Here is a 27,686-nt window from a genome sequence, read left to right as displayed (position 1 = left end):
GAAATCCATAAATTGTAAGATGTAAAGTTGACAAGTTTATGGTGTAACCTTTTTGCGTCTTTCAGACAAAAGATCTCAGATTTTCATTGTGGTACTCGGGTTTATTGTTATAGATTTTATTTTGCCTCAACAATGGCAAAATGTATCAAATCCATGAATTTAAGATCGACCACAATACAGCGGCCCCTTAGCTTGCAGAAGATTGACTCGTCCCCAAATTGTTATCTGCGTTGTCCTTTCCTTACCAAGACAAATTATCCCTGGTATGGTACAGTTTGTGCCATGTTTGCAAAGGATTGAAACACATCTGATTAAGTTTTACCAATTCTGATTCAGATGCTCTTTAGCCAAAAATGGCGAAAACATCTCCTCCAAATGTCATTAATATCGATGCATATCATCAGGTTTTTTCACATGACTCAAAAAAGATATCAAACATATAGGTTGTAAGATTTTGTTAACGGCATGAACTCGTAGGATTAGATGTCCAAGATAACTTGTATTACACAAAAAGAGTTTCACTTGGAAAACTTAGAGGGCAAAAGATAGTAAAATGGCCATGTTTTTTTTTTTCAATGTGTAAACTCTTGTGATTAGATATCCAAGATAACTTGTCTTAGACAAGAAAAGTTTCACTTGGATAACTTGTCTCCATTATGAGAGGCGAAAATAGTAAAATAGCTATGTTTCCTTCTGTGAGGCCTCCGGAAAAGGTCAGTTTATTTGCCAAGTTGACGGGTTTTGCCAAATTTTAAGTTAATTTATGTCCCACTTTTTTCACCAAACTTTTAACATATGGACAGGATTTTATAAAATATATTTATTTAAAGGATTTAAATTTGTCGGCTTTTAAAATCTGAATTATATATGGGAGAGGGTGAATCAGGCCGAAGCCCTTCCATCTACCTCTGGGTCTAGGGGTTGGCAATTTTTTGGAGATTCCAATTACATCTGTATAGTGAGGTTAATTTGAAAAAAAAAAACTTTAATCAGCCAATTAAAAGTGATATATATTATTCTTGTTGTTGTAACCAAAAAAATATTTGAAAAACATACATACATGGGCTGTTTCAAACTTGATTAACACACATTACAAACTAGCTTTCATTGAGTTAATCTAATATGATCAAATTCATAACTTTTTCTTTGCAAGTTAAATCATGATATTCTTGCTATAATGTGGCCAACTAGGACGAACATTAATGCTCATTGAGAATATCAATGCCCAACAAAAGAAGAAAATGACAAAGCATTAATGAAAGAAATGGAAAACTTTAAGCCACCATCCAACATCTAAAGATGAGGAGCTTTTTCCATGTTTTTCTTTTTGAAAAAAAAAAACATGAAATTCCAAAGTCATAGATATACCATATTACCAATTTCATTGTTAACTTCCAACCTTCCTCTATCTTTTATGGAGAATTTATCTCGAAACCCATCAACAATTTATCTCTTATTATGGTTATACATGGAGAAACATATTTTAAGGTTCAAGAGAGTTTTTCTTGTAAAGTTTAATCTCGTATTGAAGATTGTAACTTAAAAAAAACATAATTCGTCAAATCGAGAATCTGAATTTGGTGTGGTAATAAACCAGGTTGTTACAGTAATAAAACCAGTCTCCAAATTAGTTCAACGAAAAAAGGATTCAAAGAATGGGATAAATGAAATCACAATCAAAATATGAATTGAATAAAAAATCTGGACAATCTATTTTTTATGTGAAGAATCATCGAGCAAAAAAACAATACAAAAAACTAAAGAGTGCAAAAGAAATACTCTTAAATTATGCTTGATTCAGAGGCTCGTTCTCTCTATGCTGGATGTATAGTCGTCCGTGTCCAAGTTTAGCAAGCTTTAATCGTAAAAAAACTGTAGTGATGCGACATGATTTGACATATGCTTGGGGGATTTGATATTTAGCTGTGGAGTGCTTGCCGAGCAAGTTTCTTGCGAAGGAAGAAAAGGTGAACTGACATCACACGGCAGTACGTCCACTGCCACTTAGATTGGAAGGCGACAAAGGAAGGAACCAAGAAAGTAGAACCTTGACGGTGGCCTTTTTCCTTTGCTTAGCGAACAAGACGGTAGCTGTGTTGGGTCCCTTCTGTCCCACTTTACTTGGAAGTTAAGAGTCTCTTTTATCCTGTCGGTCCCTTTTTACTTGAAGTCAAGTTAGAATCTCTTTTTCTGCTGTCGAGTCAAAGCTGGAATCCATCTTTAACTGACTTGGTGGTAAATGCCAATTAATTTAATGGCAGATACAAGAACACCACACCAAGTGTCTTTATTCTTACAGTTCTTTCTTATTTTTAAATTCAGTTTTTGTAGGTGTCTCTTCAAAAAGTAAGTGCAGACCTGGCGATTCGATCTCCAAATTCGATTTTGGTAAGATTGCAGGAGTAACGCCCTCAGCAGCTATGGCTGGCAGATGGTTAGAGATGCCAACTGAATATATTCCAATCATATATATACTTTACCATATCTATTTTTTTTTTATATTTATATAATCGGTTTCAGATTCATGCTCAAATTTGGATGAAATATATCATATCCCAGATTTATATTTTGAATATGATCCGAATCCGAATCCGACCAATATTTAAGGCATATTTGTTTCATCACGGCCTCAAATCCATGATAATATGAGATATACATGGATTCAAGGTTGGACCCACCTCTTTCTTCTCAATTCGATCTTAACTCCGTGGTTTTTAACATGTAACATGGATTTATTCATGTTTATTGAGACTGATCTTTAGAAGCACATCTTTTAATGCAGCCTTAGATCTAAGTTTCGAGGCTATCAAATGCAACTTTATCTAAATCTAAGTCCGATCAAATGTCATTTCTTATATCCAAATTTGATCTAAATTCTTAATTGAATGTTTAAATTTCTTCCCTATCATATTTTGCTTGTACGGTTGAGTTGAATATCATATCTAAATTGTATTTACTAACATCCCCATATATAGTTTCCCATTTACAACGAAACCGGCTTCCTCTTCTTATTCCTCCATTTTGCTTCCTAAAACACTAAAAAAAGAGAGTTAATAAAATTACACAAAGCAACATTTTCAATAACATAAACTCTAAATTCACTATGCATGTAATTATGCTAGACTACTAACTATAGTTACAAAAACGAAAGATAAACTTGTCTTAGAAGTAACGCAAATATCGAGAATGGGTTTGTCACTACAGTAAGCAATATTAATGTTGATAAGTCAATAATGAATTTGTAAAAGCACTTATAGAATAAGGAACACGAAACAATAATGGCAACATTCATAAAGTTCAATGCCACAGCAAATTTAATGTGCTTCAGGTCCCCAGAATCCACGTCAAAAGACAATCACACCCTCTTTTCCCATTCAGATTGTTTGCAGCAGGTTACAATTGTTGCTTTTATATATCAAAAACATGCTAAAATTGAAACCTGGAGTCATACTCTTGAAACTTTCGGAATAAATATCACAAAGACAGAGAGCTAGAATTTTTTCATTGCAGGGTTCAAACTTAGTTTTAAAATTTTAATAGGGGTCAAAATATAATTTTTAATTTTTTTATACAAATTGACCGAAATTTTTTAAAACTTATAAGTAAAAATTTTCGTTTTTTTTTTTTAATCCGAGGGGGGCCATGGCCCCTTGCTCCGCCCTTGACTACCACCCAAGAGAGTCGTTGTAGTAAAAAACTCTTGCTCATTACACTACTTGCTTAGAGCTTTCATCAGTTGGCATTTTGATAATCCTTTAGTCAAGACATCTGCATTTTGCTCATCATCGTGAATATAGGGTGTTTGTATGTTTTTATTTTACACTTTCTGACAGTCAATTTTCATATGTTTATTTCTTTCATGAAAAGCAGTAGATTGCTACTTTATTATCACAATATATATGCATGGGAACATTATTTAACTTTGAAATTAATGTTCATATCTGTTAATAAGGTTTTTACCCATATAATTTCACTTTTGGTGGTGGTCATGGCTCTATATTTCTTGATCTAGAGACAACTCTTTATCTCTTTCCTCTCCATGATAACCATGTTGCCCCTTGCATAAATGCAATAACTAGTGGTTGATCTTTGGTCTATGTCACCAGCCAGTGGCATCAGTAAAACCTTCAATATCATTAGGATTACTTCTTTAATACCAAAAAATTCCTTACCTAGAGCATTCGTTGCCTAGAGCATACATATTCAATCTTGAAAGACTTTAAAGTATTTATTTTAAAATTCTAACTCATTGTCAGTCCTGAGCATCATATTGATTTTGGTGTAGAACTGAGTTTGATCATATTGTTGAACAAATCAAATTTCTAAAACACTTGATCCATTCAAACAAGCAAACATAACCATATGGTTAATCAGGTGCTAGACATCGTCGATAAGAGACAATTAAAAACGATATCCATTATATGAGGCAACGACGGAAATTGGCCCCCAAACATCTGCTTGAATTAAATCAAAATATGCCATCTTTGCATAAGCATAAACGGAAATCAAGAGTCATGGATGGAAAAAATTTAGTCAGAACTTTATTAGAAGAGTGGGCGAGACTATTATCATCAACTGTTTGAATCATGAGAGTCGATGTCTCTTGATCTAGCATCTACTAGGGGTGCCGCCCGGGCCACGGCCTGGGTGAGCCCAGGAAATTTTTTTTTTTTACATTGAAAAAATCAAATTTTTTTAGTTTCGACCGACCGGTCGCTCCTCTTAGCCCGACCCGCGAATCGTCTTCGCTCGACCCTAGAAAAAATTCTGGCTCCGCCCCTAAACAAGAGAGAAAATAATATTGAAGTTCAAAATTCGAGACGAAAAGCAGGCAAAAAATGTGGCAAGTTTATTGCCGAACAATCTCACATTGCCAATACCTTGAATAGGAACTAAAACTCCATTGGCCACCGTAACAGTTTTTGTGTATAATCAACATCTTTAATATCACATAGGCTGCTTTTGCAACTAACCATGTCATCTTATGCATCCGCATCTATGATCCAAATTTGCGAAGAAGATTTAGAAATTTCGTTACCTGAATGTAGAAATGAATTGCCGATGCAGCCAAGCCAGACTAGTTGGTTGTGAAATTCTTTTCCTTCCCCAAGTTTTTAATCCTTTCAGCAATCATTTTTAAAGTAAACTGACTGCCCTTTTTTCCACATAAATAGTTTGAGCCATGTTTTGTAGCTTTGGTCTTCCGGTTTCTTCCAAAATTTGTTGATTTACCCTGTCATTCCAAGAACAATCCTTAGTATGTCCCTCCTTGCAGCAAGGATTTTGGGCATTACCGCCGGCCCAAACCGTGGGCAAAGCCTCCCAAGACAGTCAGCAATTCATCTGCTGACGGATCCAAAACCGTCAGTAAAACTTCTGTATGCTAAACAATTTCTGACGATTTTGATCATTGGGAATTTGTGGAATTTTTGTTTCTGACCTATAGCGGTGAAGCACAATCACCCGTAATTGTTTTTATGGGTGATCATCCACAGCGGTATTTAGACCTTTCCCTTTACAGACTTGAAATTTTGATTAGAAGACGCAGAGAACACGACTTTACTACTTTGGTCCTCGTGTGTGTGTGTGTGTGTGTGTGTGTGTGTGTGTGTGCAAAATAATACAAAAAAATCAAAATGAAAGCAACATTTAAATAAACAAGAGATTTTAAATAAAAACATTACATGTTAATAAACAATAACTCTAAAAACATAATGAAAACTGAGTTGAAAAAAATAAATCACATAAACGGATTGATTTCAACTTAAAAAGTACCCAAGTATATTCAAAAACCCATTTTGAGTATGGATACGGTAACACGGATAAGTGAACTTTATTGTACCCATACAACTTAGTTTTGATGGCATTTAATAGCCATGACCTAACTATCTATTCTTTTGAAGATTGCCATTCTTTACATTGGGATGTGTCTCCACTAGTTTGGGACACATTCCAGTGATATAATCTAGCTTTCATTTGCCACCCAAATACAACTTCATAGACTTGGCCCATGAAATATAGTTCTTTCCATTCAACAAAATAAAAGTGATCCGAAGGTATGGGGTTGCCTGCTCCTGTACCACAACCTTCTCAAATGGATGATTTGAACTTTCCATTAATGTGGTCGAAGAGAAGCAAGAAGGTGCAGGATTCCAAAGCCCCTTGTCTGATTCCATATAGAATAATGAAAAGAGAAACAATAACAACAAGGGAGACCAAATGTAGCGTGGTTCAGACCGCCTACATCCACAGCAAAAGACAATCACACACTCTTTTCTCTTATTCAGATTGATTCACCGCAGGTGACAGTCATTGTTTTTATTCAGATTTAGAAGAGCTCATAATGTCCAGAGTACCAGCTAAAAGGCTTCACACCAGAACTTACGAAAATCTGAATTAATTTACATGAAATCTACCATCTGTTGGACAGCAGAAGTTCGAAGATCGACAAAAATCAGTGCAGAAAAAATTTCAGCATCCGTCTGTACATGTAAGAAATACATAATCAAGCAATGTTCCTTTTGGTGGGATATATTCACAAACTGAATCTTCAAAAACTGAACATAATTAATCGAAGAACTAAGAACATAGCTTGATTAGCCAAATCATCAAGTTAATATGGTCGACTTCGCAGCTTGGTTCGATTAAAGAAAAAAGGAAATTTGGGTTTTAGATAGATGATGCTGAACAGTCCCCAAATTTCGCTGGTTTAGACAAAAACTGAATTGTTTATTATTAAAGCCCTGAGTTTATTCAAAATTGTGGAGTAGGATACCTTTATTATGATCTTCTCCTGTAATCAAGGGCGGCAAAGTTATGAATGTTTTGTTTGAGGAGCCGAACTATAGTTTCAAAATTTTAACAAGGGCCGAAATATAATTTTTCAAAATTTTTTATATGAGTTAAGCTAATTTTTTTAAAATTTACATGTAAATTTTTTATTTTAAAAAAATATAAGCGAGCGCCCACCCAACTCTCTACCCCCACACACGTCCCTCTCCCTGTAATCTGGTGTAGGAAAGAACTTACAGAAAGAAAATCACTAGCTGAAGGCTCATGTAACCTGAAAGCATTGGATGATTTCTCTAAATCTTATGATCCACATTGAATGGAAAGAAAGTTTGTGTACCTTTAATTCTTAATCTTTAAGTGCATTTTTTGCAAAGAAATATATTTGATAATGCGAACAAGAAAAGGAAAAAATATCAAGCATTATTTCAGCTGAGTTTTCTCTCCCAAGATCACACCCAATAAAATTTGGGACTTTTAAAAATGCATGTTCTGCCCTGGTTGGGGAAAGGTTGGCCTGTATTGTTATTGATCCTAATTTCTTAGACTCCTTTCATTGGATACAGTCTAGTTATCAACTTAATTTGATTTAAATTTGTGCTTGGATTCGTATTTGAATATGGGTTCAAGTTTTTGTTTGGATATGCGTTCATGGGTGGAACCTGATTGGATATGGATCAGGTTTGATCCTAATTTATTCAAATCCAGATGCTAACAAGTAAGATCATGGATCGAGTTTGTGGGTACATATTATTTTGGACATGATCCAGGATCCAAAGTAAAAATGGATATAGTTTTGATCCATGAGTGGGTTCTACAATAACTACCATCCTTAGAAAAGGAGGGAAGGGACGGTTTCTGAAACTACTCCCTCTGCCCATCCAAACATGACATCTAGGAAAAATTCAAATTTAAATCTAATAAAAACAAATCTCCTGTCGACCTAAATTATTAAAAACATGACAAGAGGAAGGGTTAGGTTAATGACCAATTTTGTCATCCTTTCTAAACATAATGTTGAAATCCCCCATCAGGGCACATGGGAGATGCAGGCCAAGAACAGAGCTTTCCGGAGAAAGCCTCTTTGCAAGCTGAAGGATCGTTAGGCTTGTGTATCCCATCTGTGAAGAATGTCTCCCCGAAGGCCCTATGGGTGCAGAAGAGAACAAACCAATAGTCATGCACTGCCATAACTTGACCTGTGACAAGGCTAGGATCCCAAGCTGCTGTGAGACTGACCGTCAAAGAGGTCAGAGTTGGATCTCATCCTGCTGCATGAGTTCCATTGCCTCCTTAGACAATATGGTATTGAGAGGCCTTGCCTCTTCCCCAAGGAGGACAGGTTGCAGTTGTCGATGGATCCTACTAAAGACGTTAATGCTTAGGTCTTGTGTTTGCTGCTTCAATCTAAACACAGATTCGCAGTGGAGAGAGTTTATCTAGTTCTTGGTGTTGAATCTGAGGGCACAGTGGTTCACGTACATTGCCTGCAAAAACAAGTCGCCCACCCTTGACCATGTCAAAAGAAGAGGAGTGGCATTGGCTAATAGATGCTTTATCTGTCAACAAACAAACGCCAAAGCGATCTGGATGGAGGTTGCCTAGCGGTTCAAAATGAAATGTGCCCCATATCATAACATTGTATCTACTATCTAGTATTCAAAAATGGTTTGCAGCAGGGTTCAAGCGAGGTTGGCTTTCAAGGAGTTGATGAGTCTGGTTTGGTTGCACCATCTAGGGTGTCTGGATGACCATAAATCGTTTATGCTAGATCAAAACCAAAGTGGATTGGAGGTAGAACTTCAAAGGATCATAAAGATCTATGTAGACAGCTGTATCGGCACTAGCAGAAATGAAACAGAACTAGTTAGTACTTAGGTTTGGATACTGACTGGTGGTATGGGTGGAAAGTGGCCGAGAATACATGATGGACGCATTTGTATTCAGATTATCTGCATTTTTAACAGGTAAGGGACTTATGTGGCCTATGGTTTTCAAGACAAAGATCAAGGCTTCTATGGTGGTGACCTGCGCGTGATTACAGGTGACTCCCTCATGCCTGAAACTGATACCTGCAAGGTATTCTCACTTATGTCCACCTTGAAATATTGCACAGTATCCTTGTCATATCGAACAACAAACTATGGTTGCGCCAGCTTCGGAGTTGTTGAACCATTTTGACCAAAATTTTTTTGAAGATTTCTTTGTGCGCCCATAAGCTGGAGATTGGGTCCGATGACCCTGCGCCAGACATCACTCTCAAATTATTTGAAATAAAGTTTGGCTTTCCTTAGTCTACCCTGCAATGTCCAATTTTTTGGCTTCTGGTTGTCTTTCTGTTGTTCATTTTGTATATCCTTGAGGGGTTTTTGTGCAGCTCTATACCTTTAATTTAATTTTTGGAGGTGAACCTCTGGCAAGATCATTTCTAGAAAGGGGCTTTGGCCCTTTTTTCCAAGTCATGGCTAGTGTTCCTCTCACCCACCTCGAAAGAAAAACTATGTCTAGATAGGCTAGATTGGCCAGCAATTTATTCAATTTATAGCTTCTACCATTGAACCACACTGATATTTCTTTTTATAACAAAAAGTGCTAGGTTAGGCAGACTTTTCCAACAATCTGCCAGGTAGTGTAAATGCTTGTATCGTAAAACTCTAGACTTTCTTCAAGTATGTCTCGGATCTGATCTAATTTTATAAACTTATTGGAAGTATCTTTGTTGTCCACATCGGTGTGGAAAATGATCTAGGCAACTTGACTTGGTTAGCGTAGCTCGTCAAATGCTGATCCATGTCCACAACTGAAAACTTCATTTGTAAACGACATTGACAAGTCAATTGTGAACGAAGTTCTGTCTAAGCTGAATGAAACGGCCCTGTTTGTACATGCACCAAACATGTGTCGATAAGCACATTTGTTTAGTATCTGAAGGGAAGTGAAGAGGGCCAGTAGGTGACTTTTTTTAGAGATGATGATTCTCCCTTTCCATCAATGTGAGTTTATCATATGCAAAAGTATGACCAATTTTTGCTTAAACTGCAAGGTAAAATATCTTTGATGGCAGTAGATGCATGCCACTAAAGCTCTACTACAACAGAATAACTAGTAGGGTTTGCTAGTGCCAATGTAGGAGCGTTTTTTCTAGTGCAAGGACTGCAACTGCACTGAAAATGCTACTATTCTCTCCCAACCTACTCTCTAGATTTCTGCAACAGTGACAAAATGCCATTACTTCTTTGTGAAGCACCCAAAGCCTGCAGCTTGTGAACCATTTTATGGAAATTCCTCCATTGAATGTGATTTTTATGACATTTATAGCATACTGATGGTAACATACTGACTTTGTACTGTTGGTGATCCTCTTTGAACTTGTAAGCATCTAAAGATAGAATTTAGGTCTATTTCTTCTAATTCTTTTAAACAATGCCAGATCCTTTGTAATATAAGAAATTCAACTTTGAAGCATTAATTCGCTAACTAATTCTGGCCCTATATAGATTTGATATGGAGTCAAGCTATAGTTCCATGTTTATAGCATGACATTTGTTTTTTCTTTATAGAAGAGAAACGAAGGGCATAAATAAAAATATAAAAGGTAACCCGTAGGCATGCAACTAATGCAAGCCCAGACAATATTTTTCCATTATTACAATTACCACTATGAAGAAGTAAGAACCCAATTCGTGTAGCCGCTGTAAAGGGATTAAGAGGCTGGCCTTGTTGCTAAGAGAGAGGTCTGGCATCCCTACTGTCAGGTTATTATTAACTCAGCTTAAGCAGGAGTGGTCAGATGCTGTTCTATAGGTTATAAAGCTTTGGCTTCAGACGACGATATTTAGCCCACATTGAAAAATCAACAGCAGAGAAGGATTCTATATCGAGATAGCTAGCTTCAATGGTGAATGAAGGGGATTGTGTATGTGCTGGGGTGCTGTGGTTTACTGGCATGGTTGTAAGGTTAGCAGGCTTGGGAGTAAGTTGCTTCAGCTGAAATTTTGAGTTTTGCACTGATAGCCATGTTCCAGGAAGTGTCTAACGGGTGCCTTCTAGTAGAGATCAGATCTAATTGTGCTCGACGGAAGTTTCGGTTGAGAGAGCTGATAAAAAAGAGTTACTTTGTTCAGCATGATTACAGCAATTGTATTTCCGATTTTGGTAGACTAATAGTTTCAAATGGATACCTATCCTTAGATGTGATTCGTCTGCTCGTTGAGCAGGATGGTTGTAGGTCATGAATGCGACCTAGGTCTGCCTTGATGTTCTTTTATTCTTTGTACGTAAGCCCTTCTTTCCTTATTAATGGAAGGGGAATTCCCCCATCGTGTTGATTGGTGTGGCATTTATGATTGTAACGAAATTTAAATATAATTCAAATCAAAATTATACATGAATGGAAAAGAAATTTGCCTAAGATCAACATTTAAGGATGGGAACGACAGGGTGACGATTCTCACATAATCAGATACGCATATTTTTTTCTGATTACTTTATGAAAAATAGGGGCTTTTTTTTTTTTTTTCTTGGTGTCTGAACTCAAATTTTGGTCTCGAGGTGGGTTCAGATTATGATTTTGTATTAGAATTTGATTCTCGATCTAATTCAGTTGGGTTTTCCGAACTGGAGCTATCTGGCTACGCTTGGCAGATCGTTTTCGAATCTGTAACTGGTTTCATAACTTCAACAACTAAATTCTCCATGTCTAAATTAGTCTACAAGAGGGAGTGATGATATTGGGACTGGATCTGGAGGCAGAGAACTGGGTTAAGAAGATTTATATCAGCCCAATTAAAAGATTCAGGAGGTGTGCCTGGATCTGAAAGTGGATCCAGAACCTTGACAGTTGAGTTTTGAGGGCTCAAACCGGGACGTGGATGGGGCTCCAATGGTTGGTTCAGCTCTATGCTTGAACGTAGGGCTGCACAACAAGTCGAGCAAGCTCAAGCTTGACTCAAACTCGCTCGTCTAAACTCAACTCGAACTCGACTCCTTTATAACCAAGTCAAGGTCAAGTTCAAGTGTATGCTTGAAATATTAAACAAGTCGGATTCATGTTCTAAGAACTCGATTCGTTTAAACTCAACTCAGCTCGACTACATAATAAATGTTGAATTATAATGTGAAAATAGTTAAAAAGAGTAGCAACTAAACGAGTTAATCAAGTTAAATGAGTTTAAAAAACAAGACATGTATAAATGAGTTAAATGAGTTTAGTTTGAGCTTGATGTTATATTGTCGAGTTGAACTCAAGCTTGTTCTACTGAGCTCGACTGGAGTTCGAGTCAATTTCAAGCTCAAGCTGGCCTAACTCGAGCTCGACTCGGATCATGTGCAAACCTACTTGCACGACACTCAAGATAATGGTGGACAACACCATTATTTCCTACATATTCCTTTGGCACCCTTAACTTGGCCTTAATTACTTAAACTTCCAAATATATATAGTTATTTTGTTCTTGGGGCTGTCTGCAATTAGGAATATCATGTTAGTGTTTTACCAGTCTGCTCTAAAATAGGAATAGATTCATGAAACATTTGTACAAAATCTCCTTAAATCTTTCCTAATTTTGAGACATATTCATGGAACACTCACATGGTGTTCCTAATGCTGGCGATGGTAATAAATGGTCTATTATCTTATGAACCTGTCAAAAAATTGGAGTTGTTTAATGGAACAGTGTTAAATTGATACATGAATCTACCTCAATTTTTTTTGGTAGGTTTATTGGACAGTAACAATTTGTTAGGGTTGCCAAACGGCCCCTTAATGTGAAAAAGAGGTTGAACTATACAAGTTCCTTTCCCCTATTTGATCTCAACCAACCTAATTAAATATGTGTGCTACGGAGAGCCCTAGACCCAATTATGTGTTGTTTTGGGCTCATTTTCATTTGAGAGGATTCATTTCCTTTGAATCCTCTTCGACGTGGTGGGTCAAACACAAAATTTGACTAGAAATATATTTTGTTCTTTAGAAGAATGTTGTATGTATGATTCCTTTACATTCTTGTGGATATCTGGTGGGAAAGAAACCATTCTTCTTCCATCGTGAAGGGAGACCTAAAAATTTTGCATGCAAAGGGAGCGACTCACTTGAGAAACTATCTTTTACGTACTCATTTTCATGAGAGACAAGTTTCTCTTACACAAACTGGTGAGGTGTGCGACACCATCATAGATGGGGTGTATCTTGAAGACAGTTCCTCCCTCCTTAGTTAATGTGCTTTATGTTTTTTTTTTTTTTTTTACTTATAAAATAATGAAAAACCGTTCTTATACATAGATGGCTTCTAAGTTTACACATCAAAAGCAACTCGATGAAATGCCCAAATTCTCTTTCTAGAATAGGCAGAACATACCAACTCAAATTCCTGTTGTTAATACTTGCGTGAAAAAAAAAAATCATATAAATGTGATCTGCACGAATCAATACTTTTAAGTCTTGGTGAAGGTCTTTAAATCCTAACACATTATACTTTCGACAAGAAATGGTTCTATATATATATATATATATATATATATATATATATATATATATATATATATATATATATATATATATATATATATAGTGTAGGCGCCGCAGGTCCAACCAACTATGCTATAGACCAGTTGGTAAGTGTGAGAGATATAAAAATCACCATAGCATATACCAATGGAGTGAAGGACCAGATGACGTGCTACCAATGAGGCAAATAATCCAATACCACCGATGGCAGAACCACTAGATAAACCGCTGGCTGCTTTCATCACACGGCATATTCTCTTCATCCTCAGGAAATTCCCAACCTCGTGAATCCTTTGGATACTAAATAATGGTATCGTGTTGGAGATGTGGATAAGCATCGCAAGCACTAGTAAAAGGGTTACTAGCATTGAAGAAGATAATAATAACAATAATAAAGTTCTGGAAAACAATAATAGTAAAGTTGTTTGTGGAAAATTAACTTGGACATGTACAATAATGCCACACAAATGGGGTGATTTGTAACAATTTGGTGATCTTTCATGAATTTGGTTAGGTTCATGATACACTGAACATTATAAAACACTGAACATTATAAAACACTGCACAGTGTTTCATAAATCCATCTTAATCTTTAGAGCATATTTTTGGAAGGGTAACAAAACTATTCTTATTGCTAAGTAGCATTGAAGGGATGTGGTCAAATTAATCAATAAGTTCTCTAATGATTGGATTGCTTTATCTTCCCGCCAAATTCTCCCATGTAGATTTCTGATCTGTGCGAGAGATCGAACATCCGTCCTTTTTTTTTTCTATCCATCGACTAAGATTTCATTTGAAATCAGTGGCGTAGTCACATGGTGGCTGGTGCAAGCTAAAATTAGTTTAATATATATGTTAAAGTTTTGATATATTTGATTGTTATACATGTAAGTGTCCCAAAGAAATTAAAAGTATTGAATGAGTGCTTCCACCAGAAAAAATTTCTGGCTCAGTTAGTGTTTGAAATTTGTTTGTTAAAACCCTAAATCTAAAACAAATCTGACACTCGAATCTTAAATCCAAGGCAATGAAACTTATTTATATATTCCGTGCGAAATGAAAATTTCTGAGATAACGTCCCTTAACCAAAAATTTCTGAGTTCACCACTTACCACTGATTGACATCCGTACCACTGTTAACTTGCATGATTGGTGGTCGATAGCTAATGGTTGTAGATGAGATAAATAAAGCAGTTAGTGGCAAAGGCACATGAGGCAAACAGTGGCAGAGCCCACATAAATTTGCTTATTCTTATATTAATACATGATGGCCATTTAATTATTTACATATTAGTTGCTTTTTAAAAGTTTGAATTTAATGTATTAGTATCCCTTGCCAGAAGTTTATGGCTCCGCCCTTGACAACGAGCAGTGTTTAGCATTTAACTGAGGAAGAATGCACGAAACTGGTTATATGCACAAGCCTTTGCACCTTTTCATTGTACACAGGTGCATGTGAATGACATGTACCCTTAAGAGTGGGCCAAGGTCCCAATGAAAGTGGGCCAGAGGGACTGATGTTGTAACTTAAAAGCTATGTACTGCCACGTCTCAAGAATGCGTTATCTGCTCAAGAGTAAAAAGCACCGGCCTAACCGCCCTTGGTTTTGGCCGTCCTGCCGAAAGATAATGAGACAGTTCTTAGGCCGGGGCATAGGACTAGGCCACTGCTCGTGACTACAACCTGGTCCCACCTGACTGTTGAAACCTAATCCTGAAGTCTAGCCTGAACCAATTAGAATTATATATATATATATATATATATATATTATCCAGCCAACCCACCCTCCATTTTAATGGAATAAACTTAAACCTGAGTTGGACCAAATATAAGGCATTCATTTATAGTCTCACCTCATATTTAAAAAAAAAAAATTTACATGTACAATTTAAAAATTTTAATTTAATCTATATAAAGATTTTAGAAAGTTATATTTCAATTTCTGTTTAAATTTAAAATTAATTTATAATTCGGCCTCTACAATGGAGTACTGGCTCCATTCCATCCCTGCAGTATTGGCTTGTATCTCACTTGTCATTTTGCAAATTATGAAATCCTAGTATTTGATGCATCACCAATCATAATCAAATCATCAATCCCAATGACCAAATAGAGCACTTTTGGAAGTATACCGGCGTTGAAATCTATGTTCATCAAATGGCTTATTCCTTGAATATTCCATGGAATACTTGAGAATATGCCAATGCAAGGACCAATTATAATTGATAAGCAGGGCAATTGAATCTCTCGATAAAGTTTTGGAAAACCCAAAGCATTAAATATTTAATAGCCACATGGCATAATATATATAACGTAGAATGGTGCCAAATGGGAGCAAAACTAGATGTGTTGGGTTTTTTTTTTTTTTTTTTGGGTGCATTAATGGCTGGGCCACACATTTCTTTTACACTGCATTCTCACTTATTTTGTTCTCTTGTGAAGAGGAAGATCGCGTGCAGATCTGTCAATGGGAAGAAGACTGCAGTCTTCGCCGGAAAAAAAATATCTGTCAACCGGAAAATGCCTACCTGTGTTTGTCTTAAAAAAATATCACTTTTCTTGTCAATAAGAAATGGTTGCTTGTGGTTAAGGATATACAACAAGTCCAACCAATTCCGGCTTTGAGCTCGAGCTTGAGTTAAAACTTGAGTTATAAACAAGCCGAGTTCAAATTACATGGGGTCGACTTGTTTAAACTCAACTTGCATTGTGTCTTCTCTATTTGTTGATCTTCAAGAATTGTTAGTCAAAACTTTTGATGAATTTTAACACCCTTTTTCTGGTTTTCATTTTCATTTTAAAGAAGAAAAGTTATACATGAAGATAGTCACAAAAGCTTAAACGAGTCCGGCTCCTACTCACAAACCAAGTCTGAGCTCACCTCAAAACTTGGCACTGGAGTCGACCTTGAGCCCAGCAATATGTGACTCGAGCCGAACTCAAGCTTTGCTTGCTCGTTCTACATTCTGATAGTAATCCATAAAAACCTCATTTTGTTCAGAAGGAATTGAATTGATTTCTTGACTGTCAGTAATGCACTTTGTTGATCAAAATGGACGAGCAAACGGACCATTTCTGTGTTCACTGCCAAAAAAGCTGTGTAAGGACCATGCAATTAATTATCAAAATTCATAAACCTTTCTTTGCTCGTCGGACCGGCGATAGTTCACAACAAAGACAAAGCGACACCTGTCTTGCAAACGTACACCTTATCCAAAACGCAGAAAAGAGTGGTTCCTTATTAACCAAAAATATAGCTTTTATATATATATATAAAAGCACCGAGTGCAGGAGTTAGATTAATGTTGGTCTTGTAGAGGTGCATTTAAAGTTGATTTTGAACTTAGCCTTGGTTTTCTAAAACTAAAACCAGGTGCTACTAACTTAAAAGGTCAACTATTTACAGATGAACAGAGTGGACGTCTGTCAGACTTCAAGCCTAATCAAATGGGTCCCCTTAAAAAAAAATCAAACTTAGAGAAAAGAGAGAGAGAGATGTATAAATACTATATTTCTAGTACCAGTACTAGACTATATTCTCTTGAGCAAGAATACAATATCTTAAAATATGTTCTTTAAGAAGATAAAATTTAAAAATAAGATATATTCTTTTTGTCGAACATTACCTCAAGGGCAGTTCACGGATTAAGGGTGGAGCACGTTAGATTCAATCCGACCATTTAGAGTAGTTTGGTAATGGAGACACTCTACACTCATTCAAACCATTTGAGGTCGTTTGATAATAAGGACACTTTGTACTCAATGTCCCGTAAAGTTTAGAATAGATTCACGTAACGCTCCCAGAATATATCAGCTAACCACATAGTGTCTCTACTGCTGAGCGGCTCCTTGTGTGATAAATGTGATGGGCATGCACCCACCCCTACCTTTGGCTAGCTTACTGTCTATGCCCTTCTTGTTAATTATTCCCCATGTGGGTGAGGAGTCCACACGTCGTCGTAGTGTTTACGCAATGCGCTTGTGGATCCTTGCACGTCAGTCAGAGCCAAACCGGACTTCATCGTGACTTTTTCTTGTATAGTTTCCACTTTAATTTCTGTCTTCTACTTTAGATAACTTCGCCATCTCACTTGGAATATCCTCAGGTTCATGGAACCAAAGGGATGCATTGTCGTTCCTGAAAGAACTAAAAAAAAGCTTGAATGTTCATATTCCTAGAACTATGCTTGGTATATGCTTCTAATTTTACGTGCTTCTCACTTAAAAGAGACTTGTAATATCTGCGCTGCTTTCATTGGATTGAACATTTAGAGCATCTTGAATAGGAAATATGAAGGTAGAACACTAAATGACAGTGCTTTCCACAAGGAGGAAGGGTACAAAACTTGTTTGCTCACTTGTCAAGCAAGTTTGGTAGTAGGGCCATTCATCAACCGAGTTCTGAGCCGACCTGCTCGAGCTTAGCTCAAGAATTGAGGGGTGGCTTCGCTCGTGCTTGGCTTGAACTTTGGTTGGGCCGGGGAAGGGCCACATGTGGGCAGTTGCCAACACAGGCCATAGGTAACTCTATTATGGCGAACCGACACCTCGTTCCAGCCAAATAGATGTTGCCCTGCATGCAGACGGTGAAGATAAAGAGCACCCTTTGACCAGAAATTTCTAAGCTTCGTCTCTAGGTTGAGCCTGACTTTGTGTTGGCCTAGCTTGGCTTGAGCTTAGTTGAAGTCAGTTGAGCTTAAATTGTTTAACCAAATGAGTTTATTTTTTGGCTTAACTTGACTCATTTTCTAAACGAGTCAAGCTTGCTTGCTGAACTTTCCTTTTGACATTAAAATTGTATAAATAGCAAGTAAAAACGGGGCATGTGGAGGGCACTTGGCAGAGATAATGAAAAATTTCATTGGATGGACTTATAACGATAATGTAATGAATCAAAAATTAAATAGGATGCTCACATGAGACTTACGCTTGTGACTTAAGTGCTGTTCAGCAAAAAAATCTTGTTTCTATGTTGGACTCTAAGCACCTTACTTTTTCCATTTCTTTTCGTTGCAAAGCTGCCGAGATAAGCAGGGGCTAAGCACCTTACTTTTTCCATTTCTTTTCGGTGCAAAGCTGCCGAGATAAGCAGGGGCAGAGCAAAAAAATTTTCATGAGGGGGGCGAGGATGGTCGAATTAAAATTTCTAAATTTCGACATAAGCCAAAATATTGTTTTTTTAAAATTTTTATATAGGATAAGTGAAATTTTTTAAAAATTTATATGTAAATTATTATTACTATTATTATTTGAGGTAAGGCCATGGCTTTACTAGCTCTACCTTGGCTCTGCCCTGGACGTAAGACCCCATATATATATATATATATATCAAAAGAATGAAATTTTACATGGAATTAAAACGACTAAGGGACTCGCTATAAACTGAAGGAAGAGCAGCAAGTGCAACCTTGTTCCAACTTGGAAATGTTTCAAGAGAATAGATCTTTTTAAGACAGTGTTTGAATTTAACACAAGTACATGGCTCCAAGATAATATCTTTAAGAATAGAACTGAAGACATGACTACATGTATTAAGTCAATCATTTTCTTATTTAAATAATACAAAAATAAACACTTCTTGTAACATCAAAATTTTGATAGTAAAAACTATTAATTTAAAAAAAAAATAACTTGAACTGATTTATATTAAATTAATGTTTATAAAAGCATTAAAAACAGAAATTTAAGAGGTTTATCAAATTGGTCACCCATCATTCATATGTATACATATAAAGTGTGAGAAAGATTTGATCGATGAAATTGAAGGGGCAGAAAACCCGGTAACGTGGAGGGATCCGAATGGAGCATGTGATTGGCGGAGGGGCGGAGGGAATAAAACCCCCAAATATTCCGTTGTGTCCGGCGTGGAGACTGGAGAGACGGATATTCCCCCTCCCTCCTTCGCATATCCCTCCCGCCCCTCTATATTTAACGGCCCTTGCCCGCCCTCCGAGCCCCCCTTCACCACCAACCGCTCACCTATCAATAACTGGCCATTTTTTCCGGCCAACTGACCACCGCATTTCTGACCGATCCTCCGAGAAGATGAAGTTCGGGAAGAGCCTGAGCAACCAGATCGAGGAAGCGCTGCCCGAGTGGCGGGACAAATTCCTGTCGTACAAGGATCTCAAGAAGCGCCTCAAGCTGATGGCCCCTAAGGGCGGAAATCCAGCTAAGAGGCCCAGGCTCTCCGGCGACGGGGAGGAGCCTTGCTCTGCCGAGACAGCGACGGCCGCGACGCCTGAGGAGCAGGAATTCGTCCGCCTTCTGGATGCTGAACTGGACAAGTTTAATGCCTTCTTCGTCGAGAAAGAGGAGGAATACATTATCCGCCAGAAGGTAGCGGCTTCCCTCCCGTTCTGATTCTTCTTTGTTTTTCTTGATGCAGGTAATTGTAGTCTCTATTTATGGGTTTATCGACTTCGGTGCTCTTGCAATTACCTGACGTGGTTTAATTACGTGAGGATTCCAAAATTGGGTAACCGGAACTTTTTTGGTGACTCTAATCGTGCTTGTTCCTCTGTGTTATGGGAGTCTCAAAGATGGGTCTAATTGAGCTGAGAATTCATTAAATTTATGAGGAGTTTGAGAGCTTATGGTGAGAGTCGGCATCATTGTAGCCTTTAAGTGTTGGAAAATTGGCAAGGCGTACATGAATGATGATAAAAGTACGTGGTTTTAGGTTCAAAAATGAATTAATAGTGAAACAAGATTCATGTAAAATTTCCCTGGTTAGAGAATTAGAAATTCTCTGTAAAGTGTCCAAACCGTGTAGCTGATAGCCTGACTTATTCAGACATGTCTCACGGAAAAAGTAAGCGTATCATCCTTGAAACTACCTTGGTAGGATGGAGTCAGTTTCTTTTTCCATGGATTGTGGGCATTGCTTGAATGACCCAAACATGTTGGCAACATAATAGATCATTTTAGAAATCTTTGCTTCAGAAGCAGGACGGTCTATTACAAATGACGTACGATCGCTGCCTTATTTGGCGAAGAATTTTGGTGGTCAAGAGTGCTGCAAATGCATATGGTATGATAGGAAATGTTAGTACCGACCAGAATTTTGAACCAAATTTGTTAAAAGCTAAGGGCTAGGTGGACAAGTCATACACCTGTGCCTAGGATGTTTATCTAGTTGTCCACAACGGTATCTTGGTTAATATTTGGCTGAGTTCATTTGTTCTTCCTTACTGATGTTGCAGTTGTTGCAAGAAAGGGTGGAGAAGGGAAAAGATTCAAAAGAAAAGATGATAAAAGTGAAGAAAGAGATTGTTGATTTTCATGGAGAAATGGTCCTTTTGGAGAACTACAGTGCTCTCAATTATACAGGTCACCCTTCTTTCCTTTTGATATATGCAGAGATTACCTTTTCCTTTTTCCCTTTTCATGGCATAAATGGACGTTTTTCTAATTAAGATTAACTTGTGATAAGTCAACGTGGTTATAGATAATGATACCATTCTGAAGGCATCGCAGACCTCTGAGTTTGTCCTTTCTTGGGAAGTATTCACAGTTGAGTACTGGGCAGGCTGAAATTCATGTCAATCTAGGAATGGCTTCATGGATTTAATTTTTACCACAAGTTTCACCCCGAGATTTCAAGGGGAACATCTATTAATTATAGTCCATCTTGGGGTGCAGTTGCCGTCTTATATGTTGGGATTGTCTAATTTATGGACGGTGGATGCCTGCTGATTTTCTTGCTGCTCGTATGTATAGTTCCTGAAGACCAGCGAACAATAATGTTTGTGTTATGCATATTGTTGCTTACAGTATATAGATGATGAAAGAACATTGTGAAGACATGTTCCTGAAACACATGTTTTAACAAAGAACATCTCGATCTTGTTTCAACTAGAACGGTGGAATTATGTCTAGCGGTTGATTGTTGGATCTAAAACCCGAATTTATAATGACACTGTTTCCTGGAACGAACATGCTGTTGTTGGAATATGTGTTCAAAGAACTCAGTTATCAAATGCCTTTTTACATAAATTTTCACGAGAAGGTCTGTGACCAAATCATATGAGTGCTCCGTCCTTCAAACCCTCCTCTTATCGCCCTTCCACCCCAAGCACATGCAGTATCACAAATATGCACGTGGATCAGAAAACAATTCTGCAGGCCTGAACTGCTGCATTGTCATGTCAGTGGTTGAGGAGGAAGAAGTCTAGGAAAGGGAGGGACGTTAGGGAGTGCAACATGTGAGATCTGCCTCCTCATTATCAGGATAATCTTACTTTATAAACTAAAGAGTTTCTAAAGAACTATAAAGCATGCTTGTTTGTTCTTAAGGGATCCCCATCCTGGCCTTCAGTCGGATAAATTTCCCTAGCTTTTCAGGGGACTTATAATGGGTGCTTCCTGTTTATTTGTGTCGGTAATGACACTGGAATTATTGCTACCTATTGTTGGTTCATCCGTCTCCCAGCTAGCAAAAAGCTTATGATTTTCTAATATTTGCTGTCTTATGTGGACGTGCAGGGTTAGTGAAGATCCTAAAGAAATATGACAAAAGGACTGGTGCTCTCATGCGACTGCCTTTCATTCAGAGAGTCCTGCATCAACCTTTTTTCACCACCGACCTCCTCTTTAAACTTGTTAAAGAGTGTGAGAGAATGCTGGATCACCTTTTTTCAGCAAATGAGCCAACTCTTTCATGTGCCACAGATGGTGGTGAAGCAGAGCCGGAAGATAAGAAAGTGGAGGGCAGCAAGTCTTTGTTGAAAGAATCCCCGGAGTTGGAGGAGATAGAGTACATGGAGAGCTTGTACATGAAGAGCACGATGGCAGCATTGCGAGCTTTGAAGGAAATTAGAAGTGGTAGTTCTACTGTTAGTGTCTTCTCCTTGCCTCCCCTTCAAAATGCAGGGGTAGATGAATGTTGGAGTAAGATACCGTACCTAGAACAGATTAAAGTAGCAAAGTAGAAAAGAACTTTGGTAACTTGAATATGTTGTACAGTAGTCGAATGAGATTACTAGATGACAATGTTTTTGCAATGTTCTGACACAAAGGAAGATGAAATATAGTGATGCATCTTGATATATGCCCAAAGTCTTCTCTCTATAGCGTAATTCAATTTTATTGTGCTTTGAACCTTCTAACCCTGTAATACAATCTGTGGTTCTTATTGTTGGCAATTTATTTTCAGAGACTCTGGAAGATAGTGTTAGTGACCAAGATTTTAGCATTTTTCATCGACAGACAGTTAGAGATGGTTCAAAGCTCACGAGTATTTGTTGGGTCTTCAAGCTCATCTTTCCTTCCCTTTTTGTGGCGATGTCCACTACTTGATAATTGATATGAGTACGTTGGGCCTGTTGGATCATATCCACGCATGCAGGGGAGGGGCGGACCACTCCCTTGTGCACATAGCATGCATGCTTGCGGAGGAATCTCTTTTTTATCTCCCAAACAAGTGTACCATGACTTTCACCTTCACTTGGTCTCCTTCTGAACTCGGTTAAAGTTATCGTTCTTTTTTCAGTATTTACCATTCAGAGAAGATGGTATTTATTTCAATACTGCAATAAGAGGACGGAAGAGGATGGTATTTATCTCAGTACTGCAACAAGAGGACTGAAGAGGGTTCATCCAGCTTTGAGATTTAATTGTCTCAAAAGTTCAATGATGGCCTATTAAGGGAACAGAAGGGTTGCTGATCAGTAAAAAAAGAGCTAATGAATGTTTTATTAATATGGCTAGATGATTGCATGGCTGGAACTAGCTGAAATGCAGTCAGCAAGATTTTGTTGGTGATATGTTTACATAAATGATGAATTATTCCTAAATTGGCAACCATTCTAACAGATTTTCCGTGCTTGCCTCGATTCTTTTAGCTCCGTCGTCGTGGGAGCACATCTAGGTCTCAGAAACTCATGCTGTTGATTGTGTATGAAGCGGTGGACATGAGATACACTCTACAGCCCTGGAACCAAAATCATGCAACTGCCAGAAATTAACTGCAAATATAAGAAATAACAAGAGAACAAAAAATTTAAAACCAGATGATAATCTCCTCAATAATCACAACTGAATTACCTGAGATCAATGTCTCTCTTCTTCTAATTATGCCTCGGACGTTGCATTATTTGAAATCGCCTTGCTACATAATTGGTAAGTATATAATAATCTTTCCAACCGTCAAAAAATGGTAATATTCTTATCTTTGGTATGAACTCATAAAATTTGCAAACTATATGTATACATAATTTATATATATGTTGTTTTTCATCTTGACTGCTGCAATATTCTCATTGAGTTGGAGACAGTTTGCCGTGCGTCCTTTTCATGTTTCTCATTTCGGATCTAACTTTGCAGGTAAAATGGAGTTAAACTTATTCCAAAATGCAGAAAATTAAGCTTGACAACCCAATCAAACTTGAGAGTTGAGACCTACTGACGAGGATGGATCGAACGGATCCAGCATGCATGAGCAGATAAAACCTGAATACGATCTAAACAAATTCCATAAGAATTGAATCATGGATAATAACCGTGGTTCCGATCAGTGTCCCTTCAGATGAGTCCTGTCCGAGTGATTCCAATGTTTTCAGTAGGTTTCATGATTCAAGTGAGTTTGAAGTGGCCTTAAGGCGGTGATCAAGATCATGCAAGGTTTTGTCCTAGCTTGAAATGGATTTATAGATGAGAAATTTTTGGGCTTTGAATAGATTTGGTTGGATGGACTTAATTAAACTTTAGAGTGCTAAAGAGTTTCGGAACAAGAAGTTCACCAATGGAATTGAAGTTCTCAAAGAGATTTGCAGTATAAGTTCTAATTTTCTTGTAAAGAACTACTCAGTTTTGTTTGGATGTCTATTCAACTGTTATATTGATCTCAGTTGCTAGACTTTGAGTAATGTTGAAAATATGGCTCTAAACTAGAGGAACACAAACTTCCTCACTAATCAACGCTTCTTATAAAAAACTTGAATTAGTTTCCGGTATAAGTGGTATCAACCTTCCTTAAGCAAAGTCTGACTTTGTCGGGTCATGGGCGACCCATAGATGATCCAGATCAACCAAAATCTTGATCTAAGAGAATCTTGCGTTATGAATTTAAAGGAGTAAGCCAGTGACAAATCTAGAATGAGATCAAGATGAACATACTTTTAAGGATATCAATGAATTGGATTCGAATTGGATATACCCTTAATCATATCTGATTTATTGGATGTTTTCATGTCCAGATTCCAATTGGATATACCTATTGCTTGTCCATTACAAGTGCCCACTTGCCTTCAATTCTTGTTCTTTTCCGTTTTGCCTATAGCATGACTCCGAAAACTGTTTCTTCCTTTCATAATTTAATGGAGTTGCAAATCATATTCAGATATGCACGCTAAGTTCTGCCACGTCAAAGACCCAAAAATTGGGTGACTTTGCCACAAATTTGACCGAAGAATTTCGACGTCAAATTCAGCAGCTGGTCAGTTTGGAAGGTTGGAGAGAGTTCGGTCGTCTATTTGATTCTCATGGGTTCTACTCCTCTAAACTGTAAATGGTGACAGTATGACACTCTGGTTGATGGGTGTCCCACAAGTCTATCGTGCCTCGATTCCTGAAGCAGCTCTGGACCTTAGGAGCCAGGAAAAGGGGAGGGCTTCGGCCTTTCTTCAAGTGGCTTCTGCTCACCGGAAAGCTAGCAGACCAAATTAATGGAGTGCTGTTTAGGGAAGCAAACAGTTTGGACTCAGAGCCGAGTCCGGCTTTTATTGAATTTGACATATTTGTAGGTAGTTGGTTTGGATTTTTATTAGAACTCAGCTGGATCTCAAACTCAGATTCATTTGTGAAGGAACAGCATGCCAAATTCTGATCTGATTAATAATCAGTTCCAAGTTTCTTTACCAAATTGGACTAAAAGTTTCGACATCAAATGGGTAAATCAAATTTCTCCAATCCATTTATCTCCTCTCAAACGTTTGAATCGAATCTCATGCTTCCATACTGCTTCGTTCAGATTGAAGCTGCATGGATGGACTTGTCTTCATCCGTTTACGAAGGGCTCAAAATCTTTTTTTAAATTTAAGCGTAAATTTTAGAAAACTTTATTTATTCTATATAAAATTTTTAAAAAAATTGTATTTTAGCTTTTTGTTAAAATTTCAAAACTATAATTTGACTTTCTCATAAAAAATTCATGGCACTGCCTCTACCTGAACCTAATTAACGTAAGTATTCAAACCTTTGAAATTTGATGTGGACGTGAAGGCCAAAGCGGCTAAAGATATTGAAAAAAAAGTCATTTAGTAAATTCAAAAAATGCATAAAAAATAATTTAAAAATAAAATTTCGGAATACATTAAACAATTATTTAGTTAATACTTGATAACACACGGCACTCTTCGGAATCAATTCAATTTGCCGCCGATATTCAAATCCGGCGGGCGGATTTGGGCCGATTCTGTTAACAACCGAATGTTATCCATAGTGATGTGTGTGAATGGAATCGGGCATCTTTCTAGTTCAATGAATCAGGCGAATCGAATCATCATCGGAAACAGGCGTGAATCAATAAAAAGCTGTATCATATGCAATTTTCAAAATGGCGAAAAGTTTAGAAAATGGAGAAACGAAACGAATGCAATGATAAAATGAATAAATCTGCGATACATGCATGAAGATTAGGAAAAATCTTGCATTTTTTATTTAAATTGAGCAGTTTATGAAAGTAGATTCCATTTTATTGCAGTTTTTTGTGCCTAATTGCAATTATTTGGTCCCTAAACCATTTGTCTGACTTGAATAAGTGGCCTTCAGTATCAATAACCATGCAATGAAAATGAAATTCTCGCCCCTTTTGCTATAAGGCCGAGTCTGTGCTTAAATTGGAGAACACAGTTCCCTCCATACGCACAAGAACATTATTGCACTCATGCTACTCGCAATAATAACTTGTTAGGGACTACTCGAACCAAAAACTGACCATTTACCAGCCACCAGCTTGAGACTATACTCAAGCCCCACTAGGCTGCCTAATTGCAATCTTTCACTAGCTGCAAAATCAGCACTACATTTTGAAATTCAAATTTTAATGTGTCTTTTCTTGATTTGTTTATGCACCCAACTTGAAAAAAAAAAAAAAGCCTTAAACTAGCTTGTTCTAATGTTTAAGTTGGAATTTATAGGGACCAAATTCTCAATTATTCAAAAAAAAAAAATCTGAAACTTTGTAAAATATAAACACGTTTATTGAAAAACTTAAGTACATCTTACGATTATCAAAAACTTGACTTAAGTTAATAAGTGCTCAACTAGCTAGTAGATCCTATCCGAGCAACTGAGGGGCATGGGTCATGGCCCAAGAAACAGCCGAAGCGCTCCTCCTTTCCCCTAGCCTTAAGGGTCCATTTGACGGGCATGATATTTCTTGTAGCACTAGAAATAAAATTCAAATATTTAAAAATTTTTCTTGCCCATAAAAATTGGGATAAAAAAGTAGCCGTTGGGCTCTCTTAAAGCAGTCTTTAATCCAGCGATTCTCTTTTTTCATCTTTCATTCTTATCAAACCAAGAAATTTATTTCTTAGAACATGAAACTAAGTCTACGAAAAACAAAGAAGTTTTGGAAATCTAGATTTTGTTTTCATTTCTTCAATTCTTAATGTAAGTTTCTTAAAACTTATTTTCAACTCCATATTTCCAATGCATCAAACAGTCCTAAGGTCGAGGGCTAGCTACGCCAGTACCTTGGTGTGACATTGCAAGTCAACTTATTCGAGCTTGTTAATTTTATTAATATGGATATTCTAAAAAAATTTAAAAGCCCATGTCAATTTGATGCTGGTACATTCAATCGGATGGCTCATTGGGTTGGACTCAATCGGATGGTCCGTGGAAAAATTTGCTGCCCAATTCATTTTTCCCTTGTGCATGCTTTGATGTGACAATGTACGTCAACTAATACATCACATCTACCTCATTTTTATAGCGCTCATGAAAATTGAAGCGCTCATCAAAAATTGAACTCAGAATGTGATGTGTGATGTTTAGGATGCCTCTGATCCCTCTAGATACGCTATGCTTCTTAGTCAGCATCAGTGCTTCGAACCATAGCATGCTGAGAATCATGCATGTCAATTTCACACTAGATGTAAGACTTAGTTAAACTTTGAGCGGCACAAAAATAAAGCAGATTCAATCCGATGGCCCATTGGATTGAACCAAAAAAAAAAAAAAAAAAGGAATAGAAAGACTAACCCATAAGGTATGGTTTGATGTTTTGAGAATCTTGAATTGAAATTAAGTTTCTGAAAATATGTTTCTAGGAATTATACAAGGTGAAATCTGCTGCCCTTTTCATTTTTACTGAGGATGAAGAAGGTTCATATAAACTATAGCCACAAATAACTTTTTGGAGTTTTAAACGGCGAGGTTTTC

At 37.2% G+C, this 27,686-nt stretch overlaps 1 protein-coding gene across 1 annotated transcript; it reads left to right on the top strand.

Annotated features, from left to right (window-relative positions):
• The first annotated feature begins 19,185 nt into the window (after positions 1–19,185).
• On the top strand, positions 19,186–22,347 carry LOC116267391 (SPX domain-containing protein 1-like). Its single transcript, XM_031649071.2, has 3 exons — positions 19,186–19,634; positions 20,501–20,627; positions 21,783–22,347. The coding sequence occupies exons 1-3, from the start codon at positions 19,341–19,343 to the stop codon at positions 22,226–22,228; spliced, it is 867 nt and encodes a 288-aa protein (XP_031504931.1). The 5' UTR covers positions 19,186–19,340; the 3' UTR covers positions 22,229–22,347.
• Positions 22,348–27,686: the final 5,339 nt, after the last annotated feature.

The sequence above is a fragment of the Nymphaea colorata genome, chromosome 14 (assembly GCF_008831285.2).
Source record: "Nymphaea colorata isolate Beijing-Zhang1983 chromosome 14, ASM883128v2, whole genome shotgun sequence".
Classification (NCBI taxonomy): Eukaryota; Viridiplantae; Streptophyta; class Magnoliopsida; order Nymphaeales; family Nymphaeaceae; genus Nymphaea; species Nymphaea colorata.
This window is presented reverse-complemented; position numbering and strand designations above follow the sequence as displayed.